At 49.0% G+C, this 14,819-nt stretch overlaps 1 protein-coding gene across 3 annotated transcripts in view; it reads left to right on the top strand.

Moving 5' to 3' along the window:
- PHF24 (PHD finger protein 24) overlaps positions 1-14,819 on the top strand; it is a 261,283-nt gene that overhangs the window by 150,456 nt on the left and 96,008 nt on the right. For all 3 annotated transcript variants that reach the window (XM_075326812.1, XM_075326807.1, XM_075326799.1), the window contains one exon: positions 13,493-13,892. In XM_075326812.1, coding sequence (XP_075182927.1) covers positions 13,497-13,892 — 396 coding nt within the window. In that variant the 5' untranslated portion in view covers positions 13,493-13,496. The remainder of the gene's footprint in view (positions 1-13,492; positions 13,893-14,819) is intronic.

Here is a 14,819-nt window from a genome sequence, read left to right as displayed (position 1 = left end):
CTTTTGTAGTGTTGTGGTGTGGGCTTTAAGGGCCCCACACCGGCAGGTTTAGCAGAAGAAAGTTGAATCTATCCCCGCTTCGGGATCTGCCGCCCGGTTGGGCCTGGTGCTCTCTAGCAGTCTCCTTACTTCCCACTCCGTTGCACTCGCTAGCTGAAGCTGGCTTTCAGGCAGCACTCCTAGTTGACCGTTCTCCCCCGTCTGTAGCCACTGCGCGGACGCTGTCAGATTGCACAGCTCCAGGGATCTGCTCCTCACTTGAGCTCCCTGGACTCTACACTGAACTGGCTCACTGCTCCTCCTCTCCTGTTCTTGCCTACGCCACCTAGCAACCAGATTCTCTTACCACACCCCTTGAGAGGAGATGGAGGCTCTACCCCCTCCACTATTCCAGTGAAGGTGAAGGCTTGCCCCCTCCTGGGATCCCCAGGGGTCCTCTCATGGGTACATGTGTGAGACCTGGTCACTATGCGCCTGTGTTCCACACCCCAGTCAGCCTTCTGGATTACCTGTATTGTACTGTCCCCAGCATGGGTGCAGTACTCAGTGGTGCCTGACCAGGTCAGGGGCGCCACACTTGCACACTCCAACTTTTTTAAACTCAGCCATTATACTAGCAAACACTCAGTGTACCTAGTGGCATCCTAAACGTGGCTATTGTACTTTTATCTATTCACACTACTGCAAATCTATGTGCAGCACGTCTGCCTGCATTGCACACTCCAACTTTTTTAAACTCAGCCATTATACTAGCAAACACTCAGTGTACCTAGTGGCATCCTAAACGTGGCTATTGTACTTTTGTCTATTCACACTACTGCAAATCTATGTGCAGCACCTGTGCAGGACACCCTCCTGCTCTGTTTTTAATAAGCTATAATGATAGCACAAAATACTGCCATTTTGTGGCATCATAGAACTGGCTGTTGTATTCCATTAGTGCCCCACTGGTGACAAGCTATTTCTAGCACCTCTACATCACACCCTCATGCACATTTTGCTACGCTAATGTTATAGCAAAATCATGGAATTCATTGCTGCATTTCATAATTCGGAGGGATAGAAAGTCAGGCTTCCTTTAGCTTTTCCTTCTGTTCATAGACAGCATCTCCAAGAGCAATTTCCCCTCCACGTCTAAGTGTGGAGAGGCAGCTAGTGCGCATGCGTGTGCCGATGTACCCCAGCTGCAGCATAATTACAGTGTTTCGCGTAGTGAGTATGCTCAGCCTGACTGTGCCATTCCTGACGCTAAGTCTTCATTTCGGGATACAGCGCATGCTCCCACACTAAGTGTGAAAAGCCTCTTTGCACAGGTGCTTGCATTCCGTGCCGGGTCTAAGTCCTGTTTTGTGCCTAGACACCATGCTAAAGCTGATAGTCTTTTTTCAGAGACTGTATTTCATGCTACTGAGCATGCTCAGGCACTTCCTGCATCAGAGACTAGGTCCGGTAATGAACTCTTTGGCCCTGGCCCTGATGTGGGGGTCCCATATAGACCACAGGGCATCAGGTGTCCTCCCAAATGGCTTGCAGAGGCCCACACCTATGACTTGTCACCGCATTATTGATGGTCAGACGATGACTGGTGAGGTGTTTGGGTCATGGCAGCCATGAGGTCATCATTGAAGTTGCGGTTCCAAATAGGACGCTAGTTATGCCACTCATGATGACGTGTCACTCTACTTTTGTCTCCAGGAGGTGCATTGTGGTTCACCCTGGTTTGGGGCGGACCCAGGTTATAAAAGGGGCTGGAGCCAACAAGGAGGTGCGCAGTCTTCTATTATGCTCCGAAAGAGCACACCTCCATGTGTTGAACCCATTGCGGCTTTAGGCCAGAGGTAGGCAGGGATAGGGTGTCGATGCAGGCCACCACCACAGTTGGTAACGCAGAACGGTTAAGACCAGCTCCTGTCCTACCAGTCCTGCTTGTGCAGCACAGTGGCATTAACAGGCCTGCTGCTGCTGATGCGCCTGCTGTCCACAGGTGTGCCCCTACGCACACGGTCAGCGTACTCAATGGCCCCTGTGTTGTTAACAGGGAGTTCCTGGGCTGGGTGGGCATGTGGACCCTGTGACGCTAACAGGGCTCCCAGTCTCCAGATCCGAATGGCGTCTAACTCGGTTCAGGCTACTATTAGTTTCATAGCCACACAGCTCTGTATCCTCCACCAAACCTTCCAGTTGCCAACGTCTCCTTTTCCAACTGGGAGCACGGTGGACACTGACTGCTGATGGGGATATATACCTTTCTCTTTCTTTTCTTATTAATTTTCATTATATAGCGGTCACAGATTATATACCACTTTATCCAAATCTGCCAGTCCCACTGTAACAGATGGTGTTTCTTCAGCAAATGTTACAGTTGCTTAACCACCAAATCCACGGACCAAAACTTTTTTCCCCTTTCCAACACACCTGTTCCCCTTTCCAACAGCATCTGTCCTTTTTCAACTCATTTTGGGATATGACCAAAAGTGCAACTGTGCAGGGACACCGAACTCAATGGCATCTCAGCACAGCAGCCATCCCTCGATCCCTCCGATGTGGACAAGTAAAAGACCATTTCCTCCTATCCATGACAAAGCGTTGAGATTCACTCTGTGCAGCACTGGTGTTTAGTGGAAAAGTAGATCTAAGATTACGTACCACATTCTGCAGATACTCCTGTATACGTGCGTCCATTTCTATGGCAGGAATTAGTTCGCCAAATTTTGTCTTGTACCGGGGATCTAACAGTGTGGCAACCCAGTATTCTGGATTACTTCAAATTCATACAATCCGAGGGTCATGTAGGTAGTGCAGCAAGAAGGCGCTCATGTGTCTTGTGCATCCAGGAGGACCAAGTCCTTGGTGTGTTGGTGGCAGAGAGGTGAGAATCGTGCCTCCTTCCTCTGCCCTCTCCCCACAACCTCGCACAACCGAAATGTGAGCAAGCTCTCACTCATCTGCTGAGTCTTCCATGCCCATCGCCAGTTCATCCTCCATTTCTTCATGGGCTCCTGCACTTTCATCAACACTTTTTGCTGATACTATGCGCCCTTGTTAATCCCTCTCCCTCACCATGAATGCCGCATAGGTGCCGCTGACCATCTGGACCTCGTAGATCTTGTTATCCCTTCCGCATATGACTCCTCCTGTACTTCCTCCCCTTCCTCTTGTCCCAACACCTGACTCCGAATAATAATTACAGTGTGCTCCATCATGTAGATGACCAGAATTGTCACGCTGAGAATGACATTGCCAGTGCTAAACATCTTCGTCGACATTTGTGAACTGTGTAGCAGGGTGCATAGGTCCTTGATCTGACACCACTCCAGCAGTGTGATCTGCACCACCTCTTGATCAAGTTATCCCAGGCTATATGTCATACCGTATTTCAGCAGGGCTCTGCGGTGCTGCCACACACGCTGCAACATTCCAATTCCTGCGTGTCGGAACATCGCATTTCCGGCGTTTAACTGCCAGACCCTAAGACTTCCGGAGTGATGAAAGTTGTTGAGCTGCTGTGTGCGCACGATGGAAGTGAGCACATAGCGAGCGTGCCCGCTGCACAAGGCCATGTAGGCCGGGATGGTGTTTTAAAAATTGCTGGAGAATTCGGTTCAACACGTGAGCCATACAAGGCACGTGTGTCACATTGCCCTGAGGATGGCCCGCAGCCAGGTTTGCATCATTGCCGCACACGGCTGTTAAGTCACCAACGGAGTCCGCTCCGTCAATTTGTACTGCGGTCGCCAGGTGACAACGTGTTCCTTTCATGAATAGTGCTGATGATGGGAGAGTAGTCGATGCCAGCGGTGCAGGTGGACGCAGGTTATGCTCACCCACTGGGCTGCATTACCTTGACAGATGCAGAATCTCTGGCTGAATGTAGCTGGTGGGTATCTCACAGATGAAATACCATCATTCAGCTACAACCAATGGGAAGACACCACACCCTTTTTTATGCCCATTCTGTCTGCAGACCACTGCCAGACATAGCTATGAACCTCTGGTTAATTTTACCCCCAGTTCAGTTTTATGATTTTGTGTGCTTGTTACCTGACTACTTTTCCTGCTTGCTGTTTATGTACCTTGTTGGCCGATCCGCATTTCACCTCTGCTTGTTTTCTGATTAAGTCATGGCCGTCCCATTCTGTTCCTGTTCCTCAATTAATGTTTTGACCCTGCCTGACTACTATTCTCTGGAATAGCGGTGTGACTCACATTTCCCATACATTTCAAAGTAAAACTTTGACCGCCTGATGGCATTGAGCTCTGCTGCCAGCATAGTAAGGAGGTGTGTGGTAGTCCTTGTGCGCAGTTGCAAGGAAGGGTGGCCTGACCACACAGGGTTTGCGCCAAGGTGGAGGACCCACACGAGGTTGAAGAGGCAGAAGCAGTGTATTAACTTCTACATACAGAAGAAGGATTGAAACAACTCGTGGGGACGGCAAGACTTGTACAGCAGACCCTTCTCCATCTCTCACCATAGTTTGCCAGTGCCCAGTCAGTGACATGTAATGACCCTGTCTATGCTTACTGGTCCAAGTATCTGTGTTGAAATGCACCCTGTCGCACACAGATTTTCTCAAGGAAGTGGTGATGTTGTGTGCGACATGCTGGTGTAGCGCGGGCATGCTTTTCTTGGAGAAGCAGTGGTGATTGGGCATCTGGTACTGGGGCACAGCGACAGACATAAGGTCTCTAAAATCCTGTGTGTCCACTAGGCGGAAAGGCAGCATTTCGGTAGCCAACAGCTTACAGAGGGATAGAGTCAACCACTTAGCTTTGTCATGGGTCGCAGGAAGTGGCCTTTTATTTGACCACATCTGAGGGACAGAGATCTGGCTGCTGTCTGTAGACGGTGTTGAGTAGGGTGTCCCTGGAAAAATGCAGGTTTGTGAGGAAAGTGCAGGCGGAGACATGATGTTGCCTTCATCTTGCCTTCAGATCTGTTCATCTTGTATCATTTTTAAAAAACACAGCAAGCAAGGGTTACTCCAAGCGGAGTCTCCCTTTTTTCCAAAAATTGGGCACACAGACACCCCATCAGTGGCAGCACTTGTGCCCTAGTTGCAAACAGGATGTTTTGATTTGCATCAAGCACATTCAAAAATACGCCATAATTAACCGTCCCCAGCATGACACCGGGGTAGGTAGATAAAGTCTTTGCTGAACCATGACTTGGTCATCTTGGCTCCTTTTAAAAACAATGTAAGCAAGGGTTACTCCAAGCGGAGCCTCCCTTTTTTCCAAAAATTGTGCCCCACACACACCCACCCATTCAGTGGCAGCAGTTGTGCCATAGTTGTACACTTCACAGCTAGATTTGCATCAAGCACATTCCAAATCCACAAGCATTTACTCTCCCCAGGATGACACAGGGGTTGTAAATTCCTTCGGGATCCATGACTTGTTAATTTTGATGAACGTCAGTCTGTCCACATTGTCACTGGACAGACGCGTGCGCTTATCTGTCAGCACACACTCAGCAGCACTGAAGACACGTTCAGAGACAACGCTGGCAGCTGGACACGACAAAATCTCCAAGGCGTAACTGGATAGCTCTGGCCATTTTTCTAGGTTTGAAGCCCAAAATGAGCAAGGCTCTATTTGCAAAGTCATGGCATCGATGTTCATTTGTAGATACTCCTGTATCATCCTCTCCAGCCGTTGACTATGTGTCAGACTTGTTGTCTCTGGTGGCCTTGCAAAGGAGGGTCTAAAAAAATTATGAAAAGATTCCATTAAATTGCTGTTACCAGCACCAGATACGGTCCTACTGGTACGTGTAGACTGTTGAAGATGACGAGACCGTCCCATGTTTGTCAAGTTACAACTGGGAGATTCACTCCCTGCACCTGCACGGTTGTTTGGTGGAAAAGCGGATCTAAGATCGAGTAACAGCTTCTGCTGATACTCCTGCATAAGTGCGTCCCTTTCTATGGCTGGAATTATGTCACAAAATTTGGACTTGTACCGGGGATCTAATAGTGTGGCAAGCCAGTAGTCATCATCACTTCTAATTTTGACAATACGAGGGTCATGTTGGAAGTAGTGCAACAAGAAGGCACTCATGTGTCTTGCGCAGCCATGCGGACCAAGTCCACGCTGTGTTTGTGGCATAGAGGTGCTAACCGTTCTTTCTTCCTCTGACATCTCCCCCCAACCTCTTTCAACTGAAATTTGACCAAGGTCCCCCTCATCTGCTGAGTCTTCCATGTCCATGGACAGTTCGTCATCCATATCTTCATGTCCTCCTGCACCTTCCTCAACATCTCGCCTGCTACCATGCGCCCTTGTTGATCCCTGTCCCCCATGGTCCCATGCCTGGCGCCTTGGTGATGATGAACGTCTGGACCTTGGTGATGTTGTTGTGTCTTGCGCATATGAATCCTCCTGTAGTTCCTCCCCTTCCTGTTGTCCCACCCCCTGACTCCGAATAGTGTTTAGCGTGTGCTCCAGCATGTAAATGACTGGAATCGTCATGCTGATAATGGCATTGTCAGCGCTAAACATATTCGTCGCCATGTCGAAACTGTGCAGAAGGGTGCATAGGTCCTTGATCTGAGACCACTCTAGCAGTGTAATCTGCCCCACCTCTGCATCTCATTGGCCTAGGCTATACGTCATGACATAATGCACCAGGGCTCGGTGGTGCTGTCTCTGTATCATGTGGAGAGTCGAATTCCAGCGTGTCGATACATCGCATTTCAGGTGATGAACCGGCAGGCTGAAAGACTTCTGGAGCAATGCAAGTCAAGTCAGCTGCGGCGTTTAAACAGCAGAAGTGAGCAGAGAGTGACCATGCCCTGTGCAGAAGCCCATCTAGGCCGTGATAGTGGGTTAAAATTGCTGGACAACAAGATTAAACACGTGAGCCACACAAGGCACGTGTGCCAGCTTGCCCAGGCGAAGGGCCGCACCCAGGTTTGCAGCATTGTCGCACACGGCCTTACCAGGCTGCAGGTTGAGTGGAGACAACCATTTATTAAACTCGGACCGCAGAGCTGACCACAACTCCTCAGCTGTGTGACTCTTATTCACAAGACATGTCAAGTTAAAGACCGCCTGATGCCGTTGCGCTCTGCTGCCAGCATAGTAATGAGGGTTGCGTGATTCCTTCTGCGCAGTGAGAACGCTGGTGGCCTGACCAGGCAGGCTTGGGGCGGAGGTGGAGGACCCAGATGAGGTGGAGGATGCAGAAGCAGTGGCGGAACTTGGACAGACAGAGGATTGACACACAAGTCGTGGGGACGGCAAGACTTGTGCAGCAGACCCTTCACCATCTATCACCATAGTTACCCAGTGGCCAGTCAGCGACATGTAACGTCCCTGTCCATGCTTACTGGTCCAAGTATCGGTGGTGAAATGCACCCGTTCACACACAGAGTTTCTCAAGGAAGCGGTGATGTTGTGTGCGACATGCTGGTGTAGCGCGGGCACACCTTTCTTAGAGAAGTAGTGGCGACTAGGCATCTGGTACTGGGGCACAGCGACAGACATAAGGTCTCTAAAATCCTGTGTGTCCACTAGGCGGAAAGGCAGCATTTCGGTAGCCAACAGCTTACAGAGGGATAGAGTCAACCTCTTAGCTTTGTCATGGGTCGCAGGAAGTGGCCTTTTATTTGACCACATCTGAGGGACAGAGATCTGGCTGCTGTGTGTAGACGGTGTTGAGTAGGGTGTCCCTGGAAAAATGCAGGTTTGTGAGTAAAGTGCAGGCGGAGACATGATGTTGCCTTCATCCAACGTTGGTGCTATCGATGTTTGAGAGAGCTGTACACAATCACTTGTTTCCCCTTCCAAACCAACTGACGACCTACCAAGCAAACTGCCTGTTGCGGTTACAGTGGTGGAAGTTGTGGGTGGAAAAACAGGTGTGACAGCTGTCCCCACAGTCCTAGAAGATGACGAGCGCGCGGATGCACTGGAAGGGGCAGGCGGTGGATGGTTGGCTCCGCTAGGCCGCATTGCAGCACGGTGAGCTTCCCACCAGGCCATATGATATTTATTCATGTGACGATTCATGGAAGAAGTTGTCAAACTGCTGAGGTTTTGACCTCTACTAAGATAACCATGCCAAATGTTACAGATCACATAATTTGGGCGATCTTTTTTTATGTCAAAAAAGGACCAGGCTAGGCAAGGCTTAGAGGCCATGCGACCTGTTGATCCACCCCGAATAATGCTCAGAGGCAGAGTGGTGGCTGAGGATGCAGTTGTAGACGTGCTACCAGTGCTCCGACTGTGTCCAGGAAGACGCAAGGTTACTTCGACGTCGGTTGCATCCTCCTCCACCGCCTCTGTTGACCTCCTCGAGTGTCTGACTGTGGGTTGACAGTAGGTGGGATCTAGAACTTCATCATCAATTGTTGTGTTTGCACTATCCTCCCCCTCAGACCGAGCCTCTTCTTGCCCTGACCGAATATTTAAGTTGTCATCCCAATCGGGTATCTGCGTCTCATCTTCATCAGTATGTTCCTCATTGTCTATAACCACAGTTGTTGGAAAGGCAGCATTTTGGTAGCCAACAGTTTGCAGATGATGAAAGTCAACCTCCAAGCCATGTCATGCCCTTCTAAAAGCATGTAAAACACAGCGAGGGGACTCCAACCACAGTCTCCCTCGTTTCCACTAACTGGGCCACACCCCCCCCACTTGACTGGCATCGGTTGAGCCCCCTTTTGAAAAAGAAAAAGATGCTTTGCATGAAGCACTCTCAAAAATACGCGTGCCTTTCCCGTCCCCTGGATGACCCAGGGTAAGAAAAGTCCTCTGAGAGCCATGACTTCTTCATCTTGGTTCTTTTTTCAAAAGCGAGGGGACTCCAACCACAGTCTCCCTCGTTTCCACTAACTGGGCCACACACACCCCACTTGACTGGCATCGGTTGAGCCCCCTTTTGAAAAAGAAAAAGATGCTTTGCATGAAGCACTCTCAAAAATACGCGTGCCTTTCCCGTCCCCTGGCTGACCCAGGGGAAGACAAGTCCTCTGAGAGCCATGATTTGTTCATTTTGGTTCTTTTAGAAACACAGCGAGGGGACTCCAACCACAGTCTCCCTCGTTTCCACTAACTGGGCCACACCCCCCCCACTTGACTGGCATCGGTTGAGCCCCCTTTTGAAAAAGAAAAAGATGCTTTGCATGAAGCACTCTCAAAAATACGCGTGCCTTTCCCGTCCCCTGGCTGACCCAGGGGAAGAAAAGTCCTCTGAGAGCCATGACTTGTTCATCTTGGTTCTTTTAGAGACACAGCGAGGGGACTCCAACCACAGTATCCCTCGTTTCCACTAACTGGGCCACACACACCCCACTTGACTGGCATCGGTTGAGCACCCTTTTGAAAAAGAAAAAGATGCTTTGCATGAAGCACTCTCAAAAATACGCGTGCCTTTCCCGTCCCCTGGCTGACCCAGGGGAAGACAAGTCTTCTGAGAGCCATGATTTGTTCATTTTGGTTCTTTTAGAAACACAGTGAGGGGACTCCAACCACAGTCTCCCTCGTTTCCACTAACTGGGCCACACACACCCCACTTGACTGGCATCGGTTGAGCCCCCTTTTGAAAAAGAAAAAGATGCTTTGCATGAAGCACTCTCAAAAATACGCGTGCCTTTCCCGTCCCCTGGATGACCCAGGGTAAGAAAAGTCCTCTGAGAGCCATGACTTCTTCATCTTGGTTCTTTTTTCAAAAGCGAGGGGACTCCAACCACAGTCTCCCTCGTTTCCACTAACTGGGCCACACACACCCCACTTGACTGGCATCGGTTGAGCCCCCTTTTGAAAAAGAAAAAGATGCTTTGCATGAAGCACTCTCAAAAATACGCGTGCCTTTCCCGTCCCCTGGCTGACCCAGGGGAAGACAAGTCCTCTGAGAGCCATGATTTGTTCATTTTGGTTCTTTTAGAAACACAGCGAGGGGACTCCAACCACAGTCTCCCTCGTTTCCACTAACTGGGCCACACCCCCCCCACTTGACTGGCATCGGTTGAGCCCCCTTTTGAAAAAGAAAAAGATGCTTTGCATGAAGCACTCTCAAAAATACGCGTGCCTTTCCCGTCCCCTGGCTGACCCAGGGGAAGAAAAGTCCTCTGAGAGCCATGACTTGTTCATCTTGGTTCTTTTAGAGACACAGCGAGGGGACTCCAACCACAGTCTCCCTCGTTTCCACTAACTGGGCCACACACACCCCACTTGACTGGCATCGGTTGAGCACCCTTTTGAAAAAGAAAAAGATGCTTTGCATGAAGCACTCTCAAAAATACGCGTGCCTTTCCCGTCCCCTGGCTGACCCAGGGGAAGACAAGTCCTCTGAGAGCCATGATTTGTTCATTTTGGTTCTTTTAGAAACACAGCGAGGGGACTCCAACCACAGTCTCCCTCGTTTCCACTAACTGGGCCACACCCCCCCCACTTGACTGGCATCAGTTGAGCCCCCTTTTGAAAAAGAAAAAGATACTTTGCATGAAGCACTCTCAAAAATACGCGTGCCTTTCCCGTCCCCTGGATGACCCAGGGTAAGAAAAGTCCTCTGAGAGCCATGACTTGTTCATCTTGGTTCTTTTTTCAAAAGCGAGGGGACTCCAACCACAGTCTCCCTCGTTTCCACTAACTGGGCCACACACACCCCACTTGACTGGCATCGGTTGAGCCCCCTTTTGAAAAAGAAAAAGATGCTTTGCATGAAGCACTCTCAAAAATACGCGTGCCTTTCCCGTCCCCTGGCTGACCCAGGGGAAGAAAAGTCCTCTGAGAGCCATGACTTGTTCATCTTGGTTCTTTTTTCAAAAGCGAGGGGACTCCAACCACAGTCTCCCTCGTTTCCACTATTTGGGCCACACACACCCCACTTGACTGGCATCAGTGTACCCCCATTTTCAAGATGAAAAAGATGCTTTGCATGAAGCACTATCAAAAATACGCGTGCCTTTCGCCGCCCCTGGATGACCCAGGGTAAGAAAAGTCCTCTGAGAGCCATGACTTGTTCATCTTGGTTCTTTTTTCAAAAGCAAGGGGACTCCAACCACAGTCTCCCTTGTTTCCACTAATTGGGCCACACACACCCCACTTGACTGGCATCACTTGATCCCCCTTTTCAAAATGAAAAAGATGCTTTGCATGAAGCACTCTCAAAAATACGCGTGCCGTTCCCGTCCACTGGATGACCCAGGGTAAGAAAAGTCCTCTGAGAGCCATGACTTGTTTATCTTGGTTCTTTTTTCAAAAGCGAGGGGACTCCAACCACAGTCTCCCTCGTTTCCACTAATTGGGCCACACACACCCCACTTGACTGGCATCACTTGATCCCCCTTTTCAAAATGATTCAGATGCTTTGCAGGAAGCACTCTCAAAAATACGCGTGCCTTTCCCGTCCCCTGGATGACCCAGGGGAAGAAAAGTCCTCTGAGAGCCATGTCCACATTGTCAGTGGACAGACACGTGTGCTTATCTGCCAGCAGACCCCCAGCAGCACTGAAGACAGGTTCCGAGAGAACGCTGGCTGCAGGACACGACAAGATCCCCAAGGCGTACGTGGCAAGCTCAGGCAATTTATCCAGATTGGAAGTCTAAAATGAGCAGGGCTCAAGTTGCACAATAATGGAATCGATGTTTCCTTGCATATACTCATATATCTGTGTGTCCTCCTCTTTTTCCTTGTCCAGCTGTTTTGTTTTCGCATGAGTATATGTCCTTGTCACTTTCCCATGTGTTTGAGTTGTTTGTCACCTTTTGGACACCTTTGAGGGTGTTTTCTAGGTGTTTTTCTGTGTTTGTGATTGCCTGCCATTGTTTCCTATGCAGTTCGAGTTCGGTTCGTCGAACGTTCGACGAGCCGAACTCGAACGGGACCTCCGTTCGGCGAACCGGCCTCGAGCCGAACCGGGACCGGTTCGCTCATCTCTAGTGGCAAGTTGTAGTTCTTATTGGCTCCATTTTAGCTTACATGCATTGTTTTAACTGTCCCAACCACCGGTCCAAATTTAGAAAAGATTCCATACGTGTCTCTTGATAAAAGTAATAATTTTTTTCCTACAAAGATAAAAGAATGATATCCTCAGATACATCCAGATATATTATTTGACTTTTTCCTACGCGTTTCAGATTGCGACTCATCTATGAATAATGAATAAAGAGTTGAGTCCGCAGTCTGAAAGGTGTAGGGGACTTGTATTTTATATCTGCATTAATCTGAGGATGTCATTCTTTTAACCTTTTTGGAATAAAATTATTTTATCTAGGAACACGGCTGGAAGATTTTCTTATTTTGATTTACGTGGTGCCATGTTGGGCGTGAGTATCTTTTTCCGTGCCACAGCACGGACCACAGCAACTGGCTTGAGCTTGTTTGTACCCAACCTGGCCCTGCAGCTAATTAGTGCCCACAGCTGTCAAGTCACTTGGGGTCAGGACTTTATTATTTTCGATCTGATAAAAACCATTGAAAACTGTCGAATTGGCAGCACTGGAGCAGAAGACAGCCTATGATATCCATCATTCCTTTCCTTTCTTTCCTTCCATTCCTTCCTTTCCTTCCATTCCTTCCTTTCCTCACTCCTTCCTTCCCTCCTTCCTTCCCTCCTTCCCTTCCTTCCCCTTCCTTTCTTCCTTCCTCTGTCCCTCCTTTTTTCCTTTCCCTGTCCCTCCTTCCTTCATTTCTCTGTCCCTCCTTCCTTCATTTCTCTGTCCCTCCTTCCTTCATTTCTCTGTCCCTCCTTCCTTTCTCTGTCCCTCCCTCCTTCCTTTCGCTGTCCTTCCTTCCTTTCGCCGTCCCTTCTTCCTTTCGCTGTCCCTTCTTCCTTCCTCCCTCCCTCCCCTCCCTTCCTCCCTTCTTTCCTCCCTTCCTTCCTTCCTCCCTTCCTTCCTTCCTTCCTTCCTCCCTTCCTTCCTTCCTCCCTCCCTTCCTTCCTTCCTTCCTTCCTACCTCCCTTCCTTCCTTCCTTCCTTCCTTCCTCCCTCCCTTCCTCCCTCCCTCCCTCCCTCTCTTCCTTCCTTCCTTCCTTCCTCCCTCCCTTCATTCCTTCCTTCCTCCCTTACTTACTTACTTCCTCCCTTCCTTCCTCCCTTCCTCCATCATTATGTTTTTTGGTGAATTGTCACACTCTCATTGAAGTATCAATGACAAAGAACTTATCTTAGTCTGGCCGTATACATTAGCCCCCTCATCCGCTACTCCCGTACACAGGAGTGTTCGTTCCCCTGAGTCTTCGTGTGTTCACTATAAGAAAGCCACCGACTGACGTGTTGGCCAGTGGCTTATCTCAAGGAGAACAATGTAATCGGCTGTCTGAAATCAGACATGTCCAATCGACATGTCTTACTCTTAACCGTCCGTCGGCTGGCGCCCCATATACACATTAGACCGTTGATATTGGTGGTTTTAGAAGACTTTAGTCTAATGTGTATCGGGGGCCTTTCGGTCCAAACTAATTTATCAAACTTTAGAATCCAGATCTTCAGTCTTTAGGATCTGTCCAAAGAACTAACCCCTTGTCTCTTTTCTTAACAGGAAGATGGGTGTGCTAATGTCCAAGAGACAGACCGTGGAGCAGGTACAGAAGGTCAGCATTGCCGTCTCCGCATTCAAGGATGGACTGAAGGACAAACCGCCCAGTAAAAGGAAATCTGAGGGTTGCATCAGGAAAGGGAGTAAAGCAGATGTGCTGGACCAAGTGTTGGAAGAAGACAAAGATGAGACTGAATCTAACCCGGGTTCTCCTTGTCAATCTCAACCTCGGCAGGAGAATCCAGCAAACCGGGCAGCTTGGGAAAGACTTAGGGATGGGAAAGGAGTTGAACCTCATGAGTTTGATAACTCCAAACGTTTCACCCCTCCAGCTTTTATCAGACCAACTCGTGCTCTGAATGATGATGAACTCCCGGAGATAACCCTGGACCAGAGAGAGGAGGTGAGAGACATTAATATTAGTAGAGCAAAATCAAATACTGGGTCAAACTTTTGAAATTGGAGAATGCTACATCTCTCCAAATCCCTTGTTGGTGAAGTACAATGAACCACTAATAACAACAATCAAAATTTTACAGATATTGTGACTGGAAACCATGTAGGATTACAGACTTTGTTTTATAGCATGTCAGGTCGATGTAGGCCACGTACACACATTGAGTATTTAGTGAGGGTTTTTTTACCTCAGCATTTGTAAGACAAAACCAAGAGTGGGACAATCAGAGGAAAATATAATAGAAACACGGGCAATACTTATAAACTTTTCAGCCACTCCTGTTTTTGGCTACAAATACTGAGGTAAAAACTCGCCAAATACTCAACGTGCACACGTGGCCTTACTATGATAGATTGATCAGTTCTTCCAGCCACTAGGACATCACTGCCGTCCTGTCCACAATATGAGCACTCGTACATAGTCACCGCTTGGTCTCATTCTCTGGATCACACAGGTCCCAGCAGTTGAGCCCTCACAGGTCACCTTGTTCTGCAAGCTACTGTGTTTCCCCTAAAATAAGACACTATCTTATATTATTTTTTTTCCCTGAAAAATGTGCTAGGGCTTATATTCAGGGTAGGGCTTATTTTTGGCAAAACATGGGTTGGGGGAAAGCCTACCCCCCAAAAAATGCAGACCCCCCTACCCTCAGAAGAACCCAGGCACCTGCATTCCTCCCAGGTCCTCAGCATGCGCTCCCTGCAGGTCTTTGTTTTCTCCACAGCGGTCCTCCCTTGCTTCTGGATGGTTGCCACTCACACACACCCATCACAGACACATCAGACACACATACTCGTCAGGCACACACACACACAAGCATACAGATCCAGTGATACCGCACTGCTTTCTGCAGACAGGGGGACCTGGTATGTT

This window comes from Anomaloglossus baeobatrachus, chromosome 1 (genome assembly GCF_048569485.1).
Source record: "Anomaloglossus baeobatrachus isolate aAnoBae1 chromosome 1, aAnoBae1.hap1, whole genome shotgun sequence".
Classification (NCBI taxonomy): Eukaryota; Metazoa; Chordata; class Amphibia; order Anura; family Aromobatidae; genus Anomaloglossus; species Anomaloglossus baeobatrachus.
Note: the sequence above shows the minus strand (reverse complement) of the source record. Positions and strands in the feature narration are given on the sequence as shown.